Source organism: Hippoglossus hippoglossus, chromosome 20 (genome assembly GCF_009819705.1).
Source record: "Hippoglossus hippoglossus isolate fHipHip1 chromosome 20, fHipHip1.pri, whole genome shotgun sequence".
Taxonomy (NCBI): domain Eukaryota; kingdom Metazoa; phylum Chordata; class Actinopteri; order Pleuronectiformes; family Pleuronectidae; genus Hippoglossus; species Hippoglossus hippoglossus.
The window spans coordinates 5,005,502-5,027,358 of NC_047170.1; the positions used below are offsets into that span (position 1 = coordinate 5,005,502).

The 21,857-nt window shown below is 40.9% G+C and overlaps 1 protein-coding gene across 5 annotated transcripts in view; it reads right to left on the reverse strand.

The window, feature by feature from the left end:
- Positions 1-21,857, reverse strand: part of LOC117754004 (partitioning defective 3 homolog) — a 342,820-nt gene that overhangs the window by 188,154 nt on the left and 132,809 nt on the right. For all 5 annotated transcript variants that reach the window (XM_034572613.1, XM_034572611.1, XM_034572615.1 and 2 more), the window contains exons 4-5: positions 19,979-20,151; positions 15,968-16,105 (exon numbers count right to left, since the gene is read on the reverse strand). In XM_034572613.1, coding sequence (XP_034428504.1) covers positions 15,968-16,105; positions 19,979-20,151 — 311 coding nt within the window. The remainder of the gene's footprint in view (positions 1-15,967; positions 16,106-19,978; positions 20,152-21,857) is intronic.

Genomic DNA, 21,857 nt, shown 5'->3' on the forward strand with positions numbered 1-21,857 from the left:
TGAGCTGTCTGTGGCGAGCTGAACAATGGTGGCAAAAGAACAGAGTATAGAAAAGTCTCCAAATCAACAAGGGTGCATGCGAGGGTAAAGGAAACAAGGAATTCAACACTATTTGTCAAAATGGTTGCTGAAATATTTACAAAGACTGCCCTCCCTCTTGAATTGGCCAGCTATAAATATAAAACATGAATTATGCGATGTGACGTACGCCTCTTTTGAATATATATAAAACAGGCCAAAGGTAACAAACCTGGCTACAAACATGTAAAAATATTCTGCTTTCAGTGAACAGAGGTGTAAGTGAGAGAAAAAAGCAGGAGTGGAGGATTTTCTCCTCCGTCACAAAAGGTTAAGGAGCCATAATTGTACCCTCATTACCTCGAGTTAATGCAGTTCGACTAAACACTGTACAACAAGACCGAACAGGACTTCACAGCACTGCTGCATTACACAATGGCATTGACATACAGACAAGCTGCAGGTAATAACTTCTAATAGTCCCATTAAAGTTCCGTTGACCTCACAAAGCAATTATCAATACTTAACCGGGGCCAGAAACTCGCTGTTTTCAATCAGCTGTTAAAAGAAGCTTTATGGCTTTGGACACAATGTGAACAGCAGATGATCCCAACGAGTGTATGTCAAAATATAGAGCAGCAGCTGCTGATGGATGGCGTATCCACGATGTAGGCTGACCTGGTCATACATGTGTCACAATTTGCCATACATGGATTATTCTTCATGTTACAATAGGCCTTCTATCCCTCCAATCCATCCCCTTAGAGAAAACTGTCATTAGGAACAAATTAGGCCCCAAAATGGCCTCAGTGATTAGATTGGACATGACTGTTGCACCCAGACGACTCAGCCCCACCCTCTGTGCAATCCTTAACCCTTGATTCCCCAGCAGCCCATCGGACTCCGTGGCCATTACAGCAACTAATATGTCACAATCACTAAGACTGTGAGACACTTATTTACATTTATGTTGGGGATAGACAAACAGTGTAAAAGGCTGGGCGAAGAGTTAATCAGTTAAAGGATGATGAATGTCATAACGACCTCTTTTATCCTACCCACAAGTTCTCCAAATGGCACTAAGTGGCTGTCAGCAGAGGCAAAAACTGTTTCAGCATCCTTCATTATCTTCTTTATATTGTTATGATCTCAAGGAACACGATGATGTAAGCTAATAGTTATTTCAATATGTAGCAATCCGGATTTATTGTGTTGAAATGAAGGGAGTCACATGGAATATGCAGCGTACCTACTGTATTAGGCCTCCTTTCTTTGAATGTTTTATCTATTTGGCAAACTATTAGCTCCACGGTGCAGCACAAACTGTAGATGTGGAAGAGAATCAAAGCAGTGACCTGGTGACTCCCATCTCTTGCTTTATGCGTACGTAAGGGAGAGAAGGAGCGAAATATAGAGGGAGGTTATGATACTACAGCTCTGTGTTTGTTTGCCAAAGAGAGGAGACGGAGCGGCGCCTGTCCTCTGATGAGGACATGTGTTGTCTTTCATATTTCACACCCCACACCCATGGGCTCCAGCCTCGTTCAAAGGAGAGCACTTGCATTCCAGATTAGATGTACCATTCCTTTTGATAATGAGGAGAGGGAGTCAAATTTGTGTGTAAATTGTGCACGGCGAAGACAGAGGAGTGGGAGCTGGGTATTAGGAACCTGTTTTGAATTGAGAGCATTTCCATGAATGCAGCTTTACAGAATCAAATTAATGCTTCCACTTTATTGTATATAACAGGAAACATTCATCTTCTAGATGGCAACACAGAAAAAAAATATTCTTATGTTTTGACCTTACCTGAAGAATAAATGAGAAAAGTAGAAATCTATTACTATTAAAAACACATTTATGAGCCTACTGTTTTATATAAGAATAAAATGAGGCTTCATCTTTTTATTCATTGAAATATCTGCATTCTAATATCACCAAACACCTTCTAATCAACAAAAATGTCCAGCCTCCAAATCTGTCCCTCTTTGTTTTCTTTTTGGAAAGATATGGTTTCTGGCTCGTAAAACTTTAGGCTCTGATGTGGATTCACTTGAAGCAAATTACAGGGACAGACAGGTTCCTGATGCTGTTAAGCAAATTAGATCAGAGACGTGAGGCTGCATTTGTCCACATCAGGACAGAGGGCGGCAAGACGTGGAGGGGTGGGGGTGGGAGATGGACAGCGCTGTTTGTTTGACAGGCTGACATTTGAAAAAACGAAAAAACCCACCTCTTTATTTTTACTCCTCTCATCGTCCCTTTTTTTCTCTTGTCTACAATATTTTGTCTCTTCTTCTGTCAGTGGGAGACTCGCTGTGTGTGGAATACATCATCTGTGAGCGCCTGCTTCATATCAGTCCTGGACTGATCTATCAATGACACAGCTGCCTATGCCTTTGCCCACTGCATCGTTAAATTGCACTTTAATTAAATTAGGCCTGCTAATTATGAGGGCTTAAATCAATCACCAGGTCAATAACACAGGCCCAAGGCGGACGGAGGGGCCCAAGACTTTTTCCAAGCCTCATCAATAACAGCGGCAACTGGAGCAGACCGCTCCTGTACCAGAGAGCCGGAGGTTCAAACGGGTAGGAATTACTGTGAATTGAGTTATCGTCACCGGCTTTTGTCCAGAGCACTTCTTACTCTTACAAGCTCTGTGAATAATGTTGTTTGAATACAGTGGACGTGTTTCAAAGAGTTGTGAATCTGCGTAGCTTTTTTTTGCATTAGAAAAGCCCTTCAAAGGGGACATTTGAAGCAGATTTAGAGTTTCTGGTGCATAAAATATAGTTCAAAAGGGATATTATGACTTTCCAGACACCTGGCTCAAGAGTGGGGACGTGATTCTGAACAGATAATCCAGGGCGGTGAGTGCGCAGCCCAGCTGAATCCTGGGTCTTTACCCATGCATTAAAAGGAGCTCTGTGGTGCTTTTCACAGATTAATCATCATTTTCAGCTTATTAAGTGGGAGGACAGTCTGCTTTCCACTACTCACAATGTTTAATCCATCTTTCAAACTGTGAAGGTCAGTGAGTGAATGTTACCCCCGTTGAAATAATAGCGGCTGTTTGAATTTCAACAAGAGCCCCTGTGGTTCGGGTCTGTATTGTAATTAAATACATTTTCTTTTTTTTTCATTATTTTAAGTCGCCCCCGCCTGCAATTGTGTGAGTCAAAATCAAACTGACTTATTGAGTAGCACGGTGGCTGCCAATAAACTACACGTGCTGCACTGCCAAGTTGTCATATCAACTATTTAATACGATATTTACTGTGATGCAAATGTATCAGCGAGTAATCACTGGGGAGGCGCTGGGAAAGAAAATAGGAGAGCAGCTCTCCACTCTAGAACCTCATTCGTCTCCGGTTGTTTTAACACACTGTGACCTCAAAACCTAAATACACTGAACATGAAGGAGGAAGAAATGATGACGAGGGAATGAGGGTGAATGATGTTGAACAATGAATAATTTAGTGGAAAGTAAAGCTTTGGTACACATTGCAGCAAGTTATTAGAGGGGGCGAACGGCCCATTCCACAGATCAGCGCTTGTTTGCTGCCTTGTTTGAGCAGGTGGGGGTGGATGGAGTGTGGGGCGTTCATCGGTATAGCGTCGTGGGAGCGGTGTGGGGCGAGGTGGGATTGGAGGGGGGGGGCACTTTCCATTTCATTTTAATTGGAAGTTGAAATCCTCGGATAAGGGGGAGACAGAAAGCCATTTGGAGGAGACCTTGTTCTCAGCTGGGGCTAAATGAAGAGGGCCGTGCGGAGATGGGGGGGCCTGTGGAGGGCCAGTAATGAGGAGAGGTCCCAAAAGACTCCAGCACGGCCACGGTAATCTAGTGGACGCGGGACAGGTGGGGCAGGGTGTCGGAAGGAGGCAGGGGTGGGTGCTTTTGTGGAGAGGGAGGGAGAAGAGGAAGGCAAAAGAAGGGGTGGGGGGGGGGGGGGTCATTAAATTAATTATATAAAAGAGACATTTTTGGGGTTTGTGTTTGAGAGTACCCAAGACGGTCGGGTCTCGTCAGGCTGGGTTCGGACAAAAAATCTGAAATGATATTCAGGGTGGGTTTGGTCACATTGGCTGGGCTATGTAGGACAACATCAGGTCAGGTTCGGACAAACAAACCTAAATACTGGTGCGGGTCAGGCTCATACAGGTGCTGACAGACAATTGCGTCCAGAGTTTGTGTGTGTTGAGGCTCTGAATGCGATGAGTGTAGCTTACAATTATTCAAGGCATTGATTGATCAGAAGAGTTGGCTGATAGGAGTTGATGATAATTTACTAGCTAAATACAACAAGTGATTGCAATCACTGATGAGATAAGGACATGGGGAAATCTTCAGTGTTTTGACAAACAAGATAGATCGGAGCATTGATTGTAAATTTGTAACACAAATATTGTACATGTGTAGACAACCACTCCAATACGCACACCAAACACACTAAGGGTAGATAATGTAGGCGCCCTTACATGTCAGAGCATCTGTTCGTATTTCAGCCAATCACATAACAACATCAGCAGGAGTCTCACCTTCCAACCCCACAGACACATAAACCAATTCATGTTTCTGCGCTGCACCGTTTTCTAAATGGGAAAGGCTGTCAGCGTGGTACTGGTTGAAATCATGAATACATGAGAATATCAGGGTATGTTGTGATGGAGCTCAGCAGGGGTGCTATTCTATGCAACAGCTCCCATAGCTGGAGCATGAAGAAGAGAGTGAAAGAGAAAATTCCAATACAGTGGTGCTCCTTGCTAAAACGACACCATTAACATGATCTAGGCTGTTTCAAATTCAATGGGATTTTACCTGTTACTTTTACGTGTTTTCCTGCAGACGATCTTCATAAATGTACAATAGGTTTTCAAATTATTTTCCTTAGATATTGCAGACAGTCGTTGGTGGCCATTTATTTCACTGAAACATGAGGAATTTAAGTAGCTTGAGATACAGGAGGAAATCTATCACTGGCAACATCATGTTACCTTTATGAAAGTTTCTGTCAAGCATAATATGATTTGTCTTCCAAGGTGCTGGATTATTATGTTGCTGAGAAGCTCCAACATCCAAGATTTTAGCTTTAGGTGGCAGAGAAGGAAAAAAAACTAAAAAACATTTCCCTCATTCTTGTCTTTGGGTCGTTCCATATGCAACATTTAACTCTGAGGTGTCACAGCCACCTGACACCAGGCATTTTAAACTATTTTGTATTTTCCGGAAACTGCAGAATAATACTAATTTACATTTGGGGAGAAAAATGTGACACAAATTTAAGGCTTACTTTCATATAGATGCTGTCTGAACTCTCCATCATACTTCATACATCAGTCATTTACTTTTCTCAACCTAAACTTACAGGGATATTTTTCCAAAGTACAATAATGATGGTGGATATAATGATCAAGACAATTTTCCAGAACATTTGACAGGTGATGGACACACTTGCTTTACTGGGTAAAATTACAACTATTATGCTTCTTTACAATTCGCAAGCTTAAATATTGATATTAAACTAGCTAGAAATGGTTCAGAATCCAAAACAGAGCAATATCTATGAATCCAAATAATACCTCTTAGCAGAGTGGCAATAAGTGGCTGGCTACCATGGCTACATCTTTATGGAAGAAACAGAAATGGACTGATTGGCCCGCAACCATCTCTCTCCTCCTCGCCCTTTCTCTTCAGAAGGTTTCTATTCTTCCGTCTCTTTGGCTCTGAAATGAAACCACCCCATTCCTCTCCACTCGTATCCGACTGTGACCGCTTTTGTTCTCCAGCCAATGCAAATTAAACGGGTCCTTTCGTCCGAGATAGCAAAGCAGCCCATCTCATGTTTCTCTCTTGCCGCCGAGATGTGGATGTTTACTGTCGGTCGGGGCCTTATTACATTCCTGCAGCAACTTAAAAGCATTGCCCCCCCACCAATGGGACCTATAAAACAGTGAGAAAAGCCTATTGTGACAATGGAGCTCATTGTGTCGGAGTGAACTCATTTGGCACTCAGTGGAAAGGGGAATTGTGAGGCATATTTTAGAGAAAGCAGGGAAGGAAGGAGAGGGTGAGAAAGTAGGGAGAAATCAAATAAATAGGAGTGAATGGCTTTACTCTGTGGGAAACGGGGCTCTGTCAATCACCAAAGTCCATCTGGAATAAAAAGAGCTTCGCTTTTCGATGTGGCTGTTGCAGAATATATTAATCGATGGCTTTGTCACTCTCTTGTCTTTTGAGTTGGAGAAAGGTTTTGGTGTTGATCGTCTTAAAATTATATTTTTAAGGAAAATGATCTCCCCTAGCTGAGAACCAGAGTTAACTCGACAAGAAACACTGTCCCTGAATATTGACCAGGCTCCTCCTACAACATGACTCAGCACTTCCCTCCAAAGCCACTGACACTGACTCCTCTGAGGAAGGCACATTGATTCAACTTAAAACATGCAGGAAGATAAGAACAAAATGTTTTCACCTTCAGAGACAGTGATAACCTTTCCCATCTTTGTTCTTTGCTACCCGAGCTGCTTGGATTCCACGCCGACAGCCCGGCTTTATTCCCCGAAATCATTATTGTCTTCAGCTAAGGTGCCCCTGCTCCCTGTGATTTGTGGGTAATGAGCTGGCACCCCCCTGCCCGTGTTCAATTATTCTCATTGAGAAAGTGATTTCTCACTCCACAGAGCAAATCGGAGAAGGCAAATGCGTGAACGCTAATCAAGAATTAACACATTCATAACCAGCAGTGCAGAGAGCGATTGCCGCACTGATAGTGTAGAGGTGCTGGACAAAAATAGGGGGGAATAGGAAAGAGGAGGGTAAAGGGACAGTTGAGAAACAGTGACGGACGTTTCCACTGTCCATGGAAAATCCTCCTCTTCTAAACTGTTTTGAAGTGGGAAGTAAATTAGAATTGAACAAAACTTCAATTAAGTAATTAACCACAGAGAAAAGGAACCTAAGACCTTTCATATTCATATTATTTAAACTACTGAATAGCATGAGGACGTCTTGATTACGTTACTCTAACTTCTGTTGCTCTAACTCTTTTTCAGATGCCTGGAAAGAATACAATTCTGAAGATAAAAGTCCCAGGTTTCTTATCTCTGAGTGAATTTTTTGCATATAAATAATCAAATTTGAAAGATGGCATAAAAATCTCCTTTCAAAAACAACGCTATAAGCCTTCTGAAGCTTGTATTCGCTCAACTTTGACAGTCTAGTCACACACACAGCCTGCAGAGCAAGACAGGTTAAACATTTTCAGGCAAGTACAGCTGATAGAGAAGAAGTGCTGGCAACTTCCAAAAATGTCTACCGCCTTCTCTCCTGTTCAAACGAGATAAGAAGAGAGACGTAATTTGCACGATTTTCAATAAAGAGTCAGAACAAACAAGACACGTCTTGTTTCAAGGGTAAGGCAAGGGCCAACGTGACAACAAACTTTGTTGTGGGACAAAAGAAGAGGCTGATTCCCATTTTTGAGGTAAAGCAGCATTTTCAGCCTTGTCTCTGTCTGTTAGTCCCTTGCCCACAGCCTTTTCACTTACTGTCCTTGGGAATTTGTTTGCTGTGCTATGTGTTATGTTTTGAAAGTTGTTCTGAATCGCTAAACACTTATTTATATCATTCTCTGTCACTACCCTGTGTGTGTGTGTGTGTGTGTGTGTGTGTGTGTGTGTGTGTGTGTGTGTGTGTGTGTGTGTGTGTGTGTGTGTGTGTGTGTGTGTGTGTGTGTGAAGGTGAGAGCAGAGCCTCTGAATGCTATGGACACTGAGTCAAGAGAGAAAAGCTTTTGGGCAGAAAATCTGGTGGATGGTTAACTGTTGTGGCCTCAATATGAATCTCTCCCTCACACGCACGCACGCACGCACGCACGCACGCACGCACACACACACACACACACACACACACACACACACACACACACACACACACACACACACACACCATGGCCCATTGTGATTATCACGGTTATGAAACAAAGATGTTAAGTTAATAATGAGATGTTAAATTGCCTTATTTTCGTAATTGCTCGTTTACAATCTATTTTCCCTGCTGGGGAATGAATCAACTAAATGATGCCACCAACAGTGTGTGTTACCTGCTCACTCACTCACACACACACACACACACACACACACACACACACACACACACACACACACACACACACACACACACACACACACACACACACACACACACACACACACTTATCTAATGACAGAATGACACTAAATCTGGATTGCATTTTGTTGCTGTGGGCTCTTTGCAGGGTTCTACACGCAGCTGGTGGCAGAACACATCTTTATTTTTTTTATTTAAGTAAAGTTGTCAAATATATACTTTGCTGTAAATGAAAATCCAACGTATGCTCAGTCCCAATATTTTCGGAACAGTTTTGGGTTTTTACATCGCCTAACATTTAGAATTGTGGCAACTGACTTGACTTCTACATTACTGTAGAAAAATATCATGAGTGCTAACAGGTGGATGCTACAGGACAATATGAGCAAAGTTGCTGCTCTGTCCTTGCATAACATAAAAAGCATCAAAATCATGAAAACAGAGAGTTTGATTTTAGAAAATAAAAAAAATAAAGAAATATGGCAAGCACAGTAGTGGATGAAGTATTCATATGCATGCAGTACTTGCAGACTGAATGCGGCAAGTTGCATGAACAAACAGCTTGTCAAAAGTGTGAGACCAGAGAACCTCGACATATGCAGCACAACCCATCTTTTTGACTTATTTATGAGAAAGATTTGCATTAAATTTATTCATATAATTAAAATAATTTTTGAAATACACATTTTTTGCAGTGAATAGAAAGAGAAATGCAAAGAAGAATACAAATAGAGAAAATACTTAATAGAGAAAACACACTGCTGTGTGCTTGGAGTCATTGTTGAATACACAGCAGCTCCTACTGGTCAGGTTCACAGAGCTGCAATTAGACCAGACATGTTGCGTATATCTTGCATGTATGCAGTTTTAAGTGATTTTTTATAGACTAAACAGGCACACGAGCCCTTTCATGTAGGCCTCTGACTGTTTTTGGAGCTGAATGTGCTTCCTGTGTGTTTCAGGGAGAACTGAGAGCGTCTGGAGAAATGCAAAGTCCTCTCTGCAGACACGAGACACCACGACGGGCCTGACTGCACTGCTCTGGAATGTGGGTTTCTGTTTTTCTGTGCACTCTCCTGCACACGGCAAAACCCCTCTACCTGCTCTTCGTCAAACCCTGACACAGATCTACCCGAACATAATGCACGGACACATACAGTATGAACACTTCACCGCACAGCACTGCACGGCGAGGGAAAGGCGGAGGATGAGTGAGGATGGAGAGGTGAGCTCATGTGTTTCTAAGTCATTCAGAGAGACAGTAAAAGACAGGAAGAGAGACAGAACGAGAGAGACCTATAGGGAGGGTTCGGAGGTTGTTGCTGTTTTCTCTCCACGTTCAACTGCTCTAACTTTGCCTGCAGCTTGCCTCAGTGTCTGCACACTGTGTGGGCTTCACCAACAGGTTAGTCAGCAGAGTAAACTCATTCACTAAACTCACTCACCAACCACAGCTGAGAATTAAATGCTAACTTTTGTGCAGATGTGACTTGCTCAATGATTTTCCAAAGTATTCTAATTTATACAGCTAGTGCAGTGCCCATAATAAACCTGCCTGTTTGAAATGGGCTGTTTTCATTGCCTGCATTAATGTGCCAACGCTACCTCACATTTAGTGAGTCCTCCTCAAACAGTTCCACAATATACTGTAACTTTTTATTGTGTGCAGAGCTTTTTATAAACAGTCTATGGTGCAGAGTGAAGTTAGAAAACGTTGTGTTCATCCTATCTGGTTTATCTGCAATGACAATTGCTCTGGGGGGCTGTTTTTTTTTTTTTTAACTAAACAAAATATGATCATCTGTTCAAGTTTGAATTTTTGACGAAACTGTTTTTTTTTTATTCATATACTGCATGTCGGCTATTTCAGAAGTCTGACGAGCAACCGTCAATCCTCAGATCTTAGTTCACAAGTTTTCAGACAGAGAGACAGACAACCATTTGGGGAATTAATATGTAGATATATTTAGTCTTTTTGTAGAGCTCCTACACTTCAAGACTTCAGTTAAGTAATAATAAGCTTGTTTTTGTTTTCACATTTTTTTATCTGAATCTTGAAATAAGGCCGTTTAGTCATGAACAAGCAAAGAAGCTGATTTGTATGCAAAGGGGAATTCCTGTATTTGTCAATGTGTGTTTTTCTGTTATTTTTGTTCATTCTGACTATTATGCAAACATTGGAGATTTTGTTCAAGACTTTATTTTATGCATAACCTAGAGTTCAATTGAAAATCTATACAGAGAGTCGTCCTTTGGAAATACTCATTAACTGCTATAGCCAACGTAGCAAAGAGAATCTGAGATCAAGTGGCTGCTGCGCTACACAAACAAACCAGACAACAAAATGTGAATAACTAAGGTTGACAAATACTGGGATTAAACTTTAAAGCTTGAGACATTTCTCTGAAAGATTTACAAATTTAAAACATTTAATACATATTCATAAACCTGGGCTTCCTTTGTAACAGCCACTAACTGTGCAATAGTAATGCTGCTCTGTGCAACTGCTGGCTTCTGACTGAAGTGACAGAGGCAGAAAAAAGGACAGAAAACTAACATTTTGTTGACAAGCTCACAAATGGCAATCTGTGTTTGTTTGCTGAGAAGCGTTTGATGTGGGAATATAAAAGCAAAGGCGTGTGTTCACACTGCTCCTCGCTCTCGCCTACCGGCTTGAAGTCAAACGGACTCATCTTCTTTCAACATGTTGCCTCTGTGATTTAGCCGGGCACCTCGCCACTTTGGGTTTCCTTTAAAACTCGCCAGACAAGGTGTCTCATTTAGACAACAAAAAGAAGGAGGCACTCCGACAGCTGGAGTCTTGATCAAAGATGTCTGATCAGAGCTGTTTCTACTCAGATATGTTTTTGACTCTGTTATGTAATAGTTTGTTTTTCTTTCTTTCTGTGTCAGTATATCTCTCTCTCTTTAAATAAAAAACAGTTTGGAACTAAATTTTCAAAGCAGATTACTAATAAATTAATAAATGAATTCAGACCATATTAGGATACTTATTAGTTATATTTATAAAACCCCAAAACTGAGCTTTCAGGATAAACTTCAAACATTTCTGTGTCCCTTGTGTGAGCCATTCTGACTGGGTTGAATCTAGGGCTGCACAACATTGTAAAGAAAATGATATATTATACTTTTTCCACAATACTTCAATTTATGCAGGATGAAAAAAGAGGAATTTTCTCCAGATGACTTGAATACCTGTTTTTGGTCAACATAATCTTTTCTGTAGCCAAAGAAAACCATTAAACTACAGTTGCTTTTCTTTTTGGCAACTAAATCTTCAGTTTGTCTCCTGTTGCAGGGGCTGCTGTGGTTGTTTGATGAACTGATCAGGAGTGAATTGTGATTGGTTGTTGGCTGTCACTCACTATAGCAACAAGCACTGTGTATACCCCTTATATCGGAGTACATTTTGTTATATCAGACACACTTCTCTTGTAGATTAATCATGGAAAATTAGAACTGTAGGACTGTTGTTTTTGTATTGAGCACCTAAAAAGGTGTATAATGACACGTTGAAGTTAATTTGACGTTGCACGTACTAATTTGGCAGTCCTAGGTAAATTCCTCTGTGACTGGTGTCAGTCCTTCCTCTGGTGCAGCTCATGATAACGGCCTGTGGTCCCTCTTCAAGGCTGCAAAATAATAGTGTGGAGAAGCACTCAGCCAGATCCAAATGTGTGTAAGCATGTGTGTGTGTGTGTGTGTGTGTGTGTGTGTGTGTGTGTGTGTGTGTGTGTGTGTGTGTGTGTGTGTGTGTGTGTGTGTGTGTGTGTGTGTGTGTGAGGCTGAGTGGGAAGGCTCATTAGCATTCATCAGTAGGATAACAGGCTGGTTAATGTCAGCTGTTTATGTAAACAATAACTCATAAGGCCTTGGCATTCATGGGCTGATAGAGCATGCTTTTCTCCATGGCACAGTTGGCAGGGTGCGGTGTGTGTGTGTGTGTGTGTGTGTGTGTGTGTGTGTGTGTGTGTGTGTGTGTGTGTGTGTGTGTGTGTGTGGCTGCTGAAGCTCCTTAGAGAGAACTGTTTGACACCAAAGGGAATTTATTAAATGGGTGAGCTAAACATAAGACACTGACTAGAACAAGATGGCCTTGTGATCGGTGTGTGTGCTGAACATATGAGAATACTGCATCCTACAAAGAAAGCACGCTGTGTAATCGGAAATAAATCCTGAGAGAACCACTACTGCAGCTACAGTTGCCATTCTGCAAACCACTCTGACTTTATTACCTCTGGGTTGTTGCGGTGACGACTGAATCACAGATTGTGCGGTGTCGTGCATCCAACTTCCCCAGGAAGTCTCTGGTATTTTAAGAATAGACATCACATTCCTAATTTATAGCAGGGGGTGGGAAGGTCTGCTTAAATATAAATGCTGAACTAAAGCACTTTAAGAGTGCACCAAATGGTACCTGGCAGAACAACCATTAATGGAAAAGATTTGATGAGGGAGTGTTTAAAATCCAGGTCCAGTAAGAGTGAAGAGAGAAAATACACATCCTAACACATTTAAACTGTTTTCAGACATGAACTCCGAATATCTGCACAATTGGGACTTTCTCTGGTGTTTTTCTTTCTTATATGAAGAACTCAGCAGAAGATTCTCTGCTCAGACACGTTCACAACAAGCACATAGGGAACGGGTCAATGTGCTGTTTGAATGTCATTTACTTCTTCGGCATCTTTTATGTGTATGGCTCCTCTTTTTCATCCTGACATATTTGTATTATTTTTGTTTCTTTTAAGTTTTGTGTCGATCGTGTGTTAGAAACATCATCAAGACACCCACTCGCTCGCAGTAAATCCTCTGGAGAACATGGGCTCTCGGACATTATCCAGAGTCTTTACTAGGGGCTGACATGAGAAACTCTGGAGAATGTCCGCAGCAACTGACTCGGACACTTGCATTCTCACATACAGCCCCTCTGGATAAATTCATGAGATTACCAGGATTTCAGTGCATGTCTGACAGCAGCTATATTAAGTAGTGTGTGCTTCATTTGTTCCAGTGAAGCGAGAGAAATGAGTGTGATGCCCGTTTTCTTTGCTTTTGCATTTAACTCATAAAGAAGAACAATGAAGTACAGCAGATACATGATCCATGATAAATAAACAAGTCCTAATTGATGTGATTTTCCCTAAAACCTTGGCATATACAGTGTGAGCGTGTGTGTGCGCGTGGAAACTCATTATCTCCGTCTGCGTTTTAGCAGTGATCTCAGTTCTTTATAATTAACCCACTCTGTGTATTTTTATCTTACAATCTAACAATCCGATGCTGCTGTGCTGCCTGTCCATCAAAAAGACAAAGGAAGCAAAATATCAAAGTGTCATGTGTGGGAGGGAAAAGCAGCGATCAAGGCTGATATACAGTGAGTGACAGAAAAAGAAACAACGGGGCAATTAAGTGGCCCTTTGAAACCTACACTGTGTCACGTCTAATGAACGGATTTGTGTTTTTGTGAATCATCTTGTTCATATAGCTTTCACAGTACAAAGACTTAGGTAATTGCCATCCATAAATTCTCATACAGAGATTCTCCTGCGGTTATTCATCAAATTTTACAGGCTGATGCTTCTTTTCCTACTCTTCAGATTTTTGTACTAAAAATTTGTAATTTGAGCATTAATCTGTAAAATCTATTAAATAAATTATAAAAAATAAAAGTAATATTCTAAGTGTTTAACAAAAATAATGTTCATAGTGTTCAAGTGTGTTCTCTTACATCTAATTAATACTTTTCTTGGTAAATACACTTTATATTGCTTGCAAAATAAATTTGTTAAATGAAAAGATCAATACAAATTTCTCAGCATATGAATGTGTGTACATTTGTATCAGGTTCTGAGATGTTACGACAAATACCCTCTCTTATTGTGGCTGGATGTACAATAATGTTTATTAAAAGGCAGATATCTTGAATAAGAAAGGTGTGTTGGAGGACACTCATCTGGATTTATGATGGACGAGCTTCAGCTACTAAAGTTTTATGACCACTACAAACTAACTACTGTTAATTTTCTTAGTCTTCCATTATTTCAACTACCAATGTGTGAGAAGATGCTACAGATGCACGATGAGGCAAGGGGGTGTAATAACAAGAAGCTGGTAGAGAAAGTGTCTCAGGACCCTAGAAATTTGTTTGTATTTTGTGGCTTCCTGTTCAAGCAATACTGCATTCTTATGTTGCACTAAAAAGCTTCTTTCTAATTGTATTATTATGATTTGTCTCATCTGCAAAGAAAAACTGGGGAATCAAAATATTTCCTCAAAAAACATCAGGAAGAGGAAGGCAGTCAAAACTCCTAGAGACAGATATTACTGTAACCTTGACTTTTAAGTGACAAGCCGGGCAAGAAAAAAGAAAGGAATCCATTTTCGGAGATTTGTCTGTGAAACAAGCCATCGGACAAAGGTTCACTAACTTGAATCTCAATAAAGTTTTTTATATTTGAACTCTTTTATTACTTACTTGCTGCTACAGTTGCTCTTGCATTCACTGAACTCTAAATCTTTCACGCCTTTGCTCTTTCCTTATTCCGTGGCATGAAAGAGAGATCAATTAAACACCTCCTACATGGGTCAGATCCAGTGGCTGAGGGAGCGATCGGCGAAAGGCAAACTCCTCACGTCGAGCTCAGCGTCTCTGACACCTCCCAAGGTCATTCCTGTTCTCCCAGCAGAGAGCCTCTGTCACTTTTAATAACTTTTAAAGGGAACTTTTTTTTCGCTCCTCTGACAGGCTGACGAGCAGAGGGACCAGTCACGGAGTGAGACAATCACAAAGTGCCGACGGAGCGAGGAGGTGTAAAGCAAGGAGACAAGCTGCCAATGACTAAGACTGTACAATGTTACTTTATAAAAAAGTACTGCGACATACAACAGAATTACACTTGTAGCATGAAATCTGATATCAGTCAGTGTTTTAGTTTCTCGTTGGCTTAGGCAGTGAGGAGTGAGTGTCGCTGTAATCACTGCTCTGTCATCTGTCTTTACTGTGGTTACCTTGTTGTGACACTATAATAGGATATGATACAATATGACACAATGGAGGATGGTATGAAACATACCAAAATAGATGATCTGCAGATAGATGGTATAAATACAGGTGCCAGACAAGTCTACTCATGCTGCCTTAGGGCATATGTTAAATGTTGCTGACACTCAGTAAGATATTTCATAACAGGAACATGGCTGCTGAGTGGCTGAGAACTATTCTTGTATCCATATAATAACTGCCTGACTTGGTACTCTACCTCCACAGGAATTCACAGATCCAACTTTTTTCTCCAAAGACCAAAACCAGTAAATCTTCCAAGACTGACTAATGATTAAGTAGCAGTGCTCTGTTCTATCTCTGTGTAGAACTCACAGGAATAGTTGCTATGCTAGAGAGCATGAAGCTATGGACTGCTGTGGCAGGTCGACAAGAATATTTTAACCTTTTTTACATATTTAACCCATTATGACCAGATGCTTGAGGAGGAGGACAAAGAATGGGGTGGGGGGGATCTAGGCAAGTTTTCCAGCTTTGTTGGTTTGAGCATATAAGTGTTTTTAGTTCATGTCCTATCTGCTTCAGAGGCCCCAAGACATGTACATTTTCTAAACGTTGGCAATTCCGTCAGCCCTCCTCAGAAAACTCTCAGGTTTTAGGTGGTTGTTTTCACATAATTCTTATGTTTTAAAGTGAATTTCTCCTCGGTGCCTTAGGTCTTAATGGGTTTATACCAAGATAATATATGTTGTGATTTGGCACTGTGAAAATAAAATGTAATTGAACTGTACCTGGTCCTGTCTGTCTAGCCACTGGTCGACCATTGGATGGTTGGCGCTCAGGGAGGATCTCGTCATCTCTCTCTGGAACTGAGTGGACCAGCCGCTCGCATCCCGTGGAAGACTCCGATAGGCATGAGCTTCTCTGCCCTGCGGAGGAACAGAAGGTGTTGGAGAGATTAACATCACTGTTTGAGTATGACACAGAAACTATTGTCAGGAGAAGATTGACTCACACTTACATTGATCATACCACTGCTGCAACAAAGAAATGACTAAGTGCATAATCGCCTTTTGGAAAAAATCCTTTATCAGCAATTTCAAAGACTGATCCATCCTCTGTATTTTTGGCCTGACAGTTTTTTGGATTAGCGCTGTCTATCCCAGCTATGTGACAGATGCTTTGTGGTGGATGTTGGTTAGTTTGTCTTGGAGCGGTGCCACACACCGATACTGCGTTGTTAATACAAGGCTCACTCCATTCCACCCTCACCCCTAACCCCTCCCCACAGCTAAACCTGAGCCTCTAATAAGAGGCCTTTTATAATGAGACAGACACAGCTGAGCTCTTACATTACACAAAAAGCACCTTCTAAAAGGCTCCAGCCAAGGTAGTGTCAAACACCAGCTGACTTATTATAATGGCCATAAGCACAAAAACACACACAAGTACACTCGATTACACTCCAGGCCTGATGGCCTTGGCTTTGAAATCACGGTGATTAAAGGTCAAGGTGGCTAAAGATGTGTGAATATAAATAAAAGCAAATGAATACTTAAAATCACAGCAGAGACATTCACTAAGACAAACAAAGAATAAGAATCATTTAATGTTTGATGAGTTATGAAAAAGAAGCTAAAGAGTGAGACAGACAGGAGTTTAGATTTCTTGAATGTTATATCGGTTATATCTACACGTTACTCAAAGGGGTTTCATAGTTTTACAAAGAGGTTGGTTCAAGATTGTGAATCCAGATAGAGGTGAAACTTAGGCGCACATGTGTTCTCTTTGCTGTTTTTCCACAAATGTTTTATTTTTCTTTATTGTTGTAAAATGATTTTTTCTGATAATAATATGACTTTATTCTTGCAATATCACAACTTTATTCTCGTAATTTTATGTTTCTTCTTAACTACGAATTAACTCTTGTATATTAGAACTTTCTTTTCAATTACAACTTTATTCTTGTGATATTACGACTTCATTCTTGTAATCTCAGAGTTTTCTTTTCTTCAACATAGCCCTAATGCTCCATGGTACGATCCAAAAACAGAGAGTGAAAGAAAAGGAGACAGATCACTATCCCTTGCATGCTGTAATAAGCCATGTGTGTTTTAGTGCGGTTGAATGTGGCATGACGGGGCCTGAGGAAGCACTGCAGACAGGACTGTAAAACTCACCCGGACATGTGGGCTCAACTGAGACGGCCCCTGATAGCCATCACGGCCTCGGTCCCCCACCGCGCAACACGCCGCGACCAAGGACCTCTCTCCACAAACTTTTATTACACATCAGATCATAAAATGCGGAGAAACCCAGATAGCAGAGAAGTAACAGTAAATCAACAAGTTCATATCCACTGGCTAATCCCTTTAGTTACTGCTAAGCGTGGAGAACTCAGACTATGAGGTATTGTAAAGTCATCTGGAGACGTGATGAGTTTACAGTGCTACCTGATGACTGAGGATTCCCACTGGCCTATATTGTGGAGATTTAGCAGAACTGAACCTGACTCAGCCGTAACTGAATTAAATTGATCATGGCTGTAGTGTGAAATGATGCCAGACAACAGAGAGAGTCTGTGTATGGTGAGTATGTGGCTTGTATCCATTTGGCAGCGCTTATCACTGATGTATGGTCCCTTTAAGAACAATGTGAGCGCTAAGACATAAATATATCACAGTCAATGCAATACCTTCAACATCTGTTGCTGATTACATAAAAATAGACTTTATCTTGGACCCGTGGCGAATACGTGACAGTTGAAAAAGAGATACTGAGGATTACGGGGACTAAGACTCAGTTTTTATTGAAAAAAAATCTAATAGCCCTGTCAGAAATTGTACAATAAAAATGACAGCCTCCCGGTGTTAGCTCATTACTTTTCATACCGGTCGCCAGTGACAGGAAGATGACTGAAATTGATTTAATTCAGATAACTGATCACCTGCCTCAGATAGGAGTCAAGAACCTAATGGGATACGAGAACATTACCTTCACTCAGGCCCTGTCAAAATCTTTGAAAAAAAACGTATCTAGAAATATTATTTTAGTCATAAATGTATGAGAAATTCTATTGTCAATCACATCTCAACTTTACTATAGTGGTGGATCTGTATTTTCTTTAAATCAGGAGCCGTAAAGGGGCCACATTTCTACACAGAGGGGCCGATTATATGTCCAATATCCATGCAAAATCCTGATTCAGTAAGGTGCACATTTCATGTCTTGTTTATTGTTAGCTCTATAGCTTTGAGCAAAGCCACACATCACTGAATATATTAAAAAATTTGTTCGAGCACAATGTGGACTTCAGACACGCCTAGAAAATAAACATTCTCAATAAATTGTCATATTTAGTATTGTTAATAAGTGACTATTTCATTTAAGAAAATGTTGACAAGGGCTGTTCAGCAGCAAATACAATTTCAGCTTGGGCCATTGCCCCCCTTGCCCCACCCCTGGATCTGCCCCTGCTGTAATAACAAAGTATGTTTTAAGTTGTCTTTTGAGTTATCCAGTAGAGTTATCCTAACCCATTTTTTTAATGTAATTTGAAGTGTCATGTCACAGATGCTGTTGTAATATGATAATATGATATTATTTGTTTGTAGTTCATAAATCCCTGTTGTGTGAAATCTAAAACCCCAAACGCTGCTTATCCCTCAGTGCAAAGCAGTCAGATATTAATATTTTGCAGAGTGGAAGCCAAAGGGCAGCGAAAAAGGGCCTAACTGCATTAAACAGTCAGAAAGAGCATTAATTGACACTCATGGTCTTCTGCTTTTACATTTCTCCTTATCTTTGAGGCACAAACATTCTTACATATTTGCCAAGTTTGACATGGACCAATAAGAAAGCTTCTCTGACAAAATGAAAAGGTCTGACAACCATTTCACCCCAAACTTTCTTCTCCGCCCCCACAGCAGTGTGCTGTTACATTGTCGTGGCTCTGAAAACTAAAGTGTCTTTAAATAGGATTATCATACGACGTTCTCAGACAAACTAATCACATGGAGGGTTGCGATGTCACGTTCTCAGCACTCAATCATCTCTCTCTTTTTAACCTCCCTGTTTCATCGGGAACATATCTCTTTCTTTGCAAGAAGTACAGGTCTATCAGCACCACATGGGTCGGACATTTTAGAAGTTAATTGGCTTCCCTTCTTTTTTGGAAGCCGCGGGGAGGAAAAACCTGAGCTCCACTTTTTTAGGATTTATAATCAGAGGCTTAAAAAGCCACAGAAAAGGTGAATTTCAAACAAACGGAAAGTGTTTAACAATCTGTGCTCGTCTTTTTGGAAGACAAGAAAGGGCGTTATCAGAATGAACTAGTTTCAGATAAGGACTATCTATGCCACTGCTGGATATCTGCGAGCAGGGCAGCACCGGTTTCATATGCCATGGTTATTTCTTTGATTCGGGGTGCAGAGGAGAGTGGGAGTGAAAATGAGAGAAGAAAGCTAAGTGAGGAAGTTAAAAAAAGGTGGTTGCTGGAGGTTAGAAGATTTCAGAGAACATTATCTCTGACATTATAATTGATGCTGCTGCAGTATATCTGCAGCACTGTGAAAAATAGCTTCAAGGTAAGATACAAGAGAATCAGTATATGCTGCTGGATTCAAAATGTTATGCAAAGTTATTTTTGTGCTTTGTTGAGTTTTAATTGCCTTTTAAATTGACACCTTTATAACAAACTTCATATTACGTAGTAGTTTTGGAGTATTTCTCTAAATAGCAGTCAAAAGTCAAGGTAAATACACTGAGCAGATTTATATGTTAAGTTGTATGTAATATGTTACCTTTCGTTCCAGACTGCCAGTGCCAGTGCTTGTGTTTGGTCTGTGGTTGTGCTTTTGGAAGCCAGCAGTTGTGGACCAGCGACTTGGGTTCTTTCTGGACGGTTCGTCTGGACCGACTGGGACCTCAGCGGTCAGGGAGGGATCGCTGCTGGGACGGACGTGGAGAGGCATGTCTGTGGAGGGGAAAGCAGAGCATGAGGAGGGTGGGAAGAAAAGAATATGAAGGAGGGGAAATAAGTAGGAAGAGAAAAAAAGAGTTACAGCAACAACAAACCACTTATTGCTTTATCCTCTTACAGAGCGGATCACTTTCCAAGTCAGTGTTCCAACAGTTACACTTTTCTGCTCTTTCTGGCCACAAGCCCCAACAGTCCAGCTGAGACATGGGAAGTGGTGATTATAAGGACTTTTGTGTTTATAAAAAGCCTACTGAGCCCAAAAGGAAACACTACAACTCAACTATGAAGGCTAGGCTTGGCGTGAGTCCTGCTATAGTGAAAGAAATATAATGTCAATTCAGTTTTAGCTGGAAAATTACCCAGACAGCTATGAAACAAATGTGTGAATGATCATCGAAGCCTTTGCCCAGCATGCCCACTCTAAAAATAATCATAATTGGGGCAAAATTGCACATACGAGTCAGGAATGACTCTCAAGATAAGGGTCATTTACAAATACCGCACTAGCAACTGAAGCTGATACTGGACAGTTTCCAAGGAGTGAAACCGAGTCTCAAAATTACCCCAGCAATCAAACCACTAGAAGAAAACTACACAGGAAACACCGGACCGTATTACAGCTGCCAATCTAACCAATCGACAACTGCAACCTGGTATAAAGTTCCCACATTTGATCAGAGCTGCCAAAACAAGTATAGGGAATGAAGTTGCTCCTCACTTCACACTCAGTTAAAACATTCAGTGAGAAATCCTGCTGATGTCTGTTACACAGGGAAGACTGTGAGTAGAGTATATCTGTGAGCCGTGGTGTGAATCATCTTGATTTTCCCAAAAGGCCATATGGATTTGTTTATGACATTCTCGCAGACTGCGCGTTTGCACACGTAATTATGCAAATAGTTGGATAACCACCTGTCATCCATCGGCGGATCATTGCAGTGAGCATATGCCGGTGCTAAGCTTCCATCTGATACACCAGAGACAAGTCTTAGTGGTGGAAGCGACGCATTTTAATCATGGCTTACACCGTGCCGCAACTCATGCGTATTTAATGCTGTGACAAGACTGTGCAGTTCTGAATACAACTGTAAGTGTTTCTTAAGACCGCCTGCAGAGTAGCTGGGGACGTAGATGGTATAATTATGTGACTGAATCCTAAATATAAAGGTGAGATTAACACATGTTTGTCAGTACCTGTATATTTCAGTCAAAAGAATCACACCTTCTTGTTATTGTCAAACAAATACTTCCCTAAACCATCTTTTTTGACCAAAGTAAATCCTTCACCTATACTTCTTCTCATAAGTCCTGATCATGAAATATTCCTCCGCCTTCGCTCCTTCATTAATATTTCACTTCAACTTACTCCCACTGTTTTATTCTCTTCAAGCCGATAATTCAGCGGTCAGGACTCTAACCCTTTACTTTAACGTTGCAAATTCATGTGGGTTAGGGGCTTATTTTACTATCACCCATTGAGAGTCACTCTGGTTGCAGACTCACTTGTCCATTTTGGACAACTCATAACCTCTAAATATACAACCAACCTGTGTCATATATGTAGTGAGATGAATCGTAAGGAGGTGGAGGCAGGAGCTGTGGTCGAAAATTCAAGATTAAAATGTCCTATAACTTTTCCTTGACCTTGATGATAAATGTTGCGGTCAAGGAAAGATGTGAAAGAGAATTTACAAGGACTG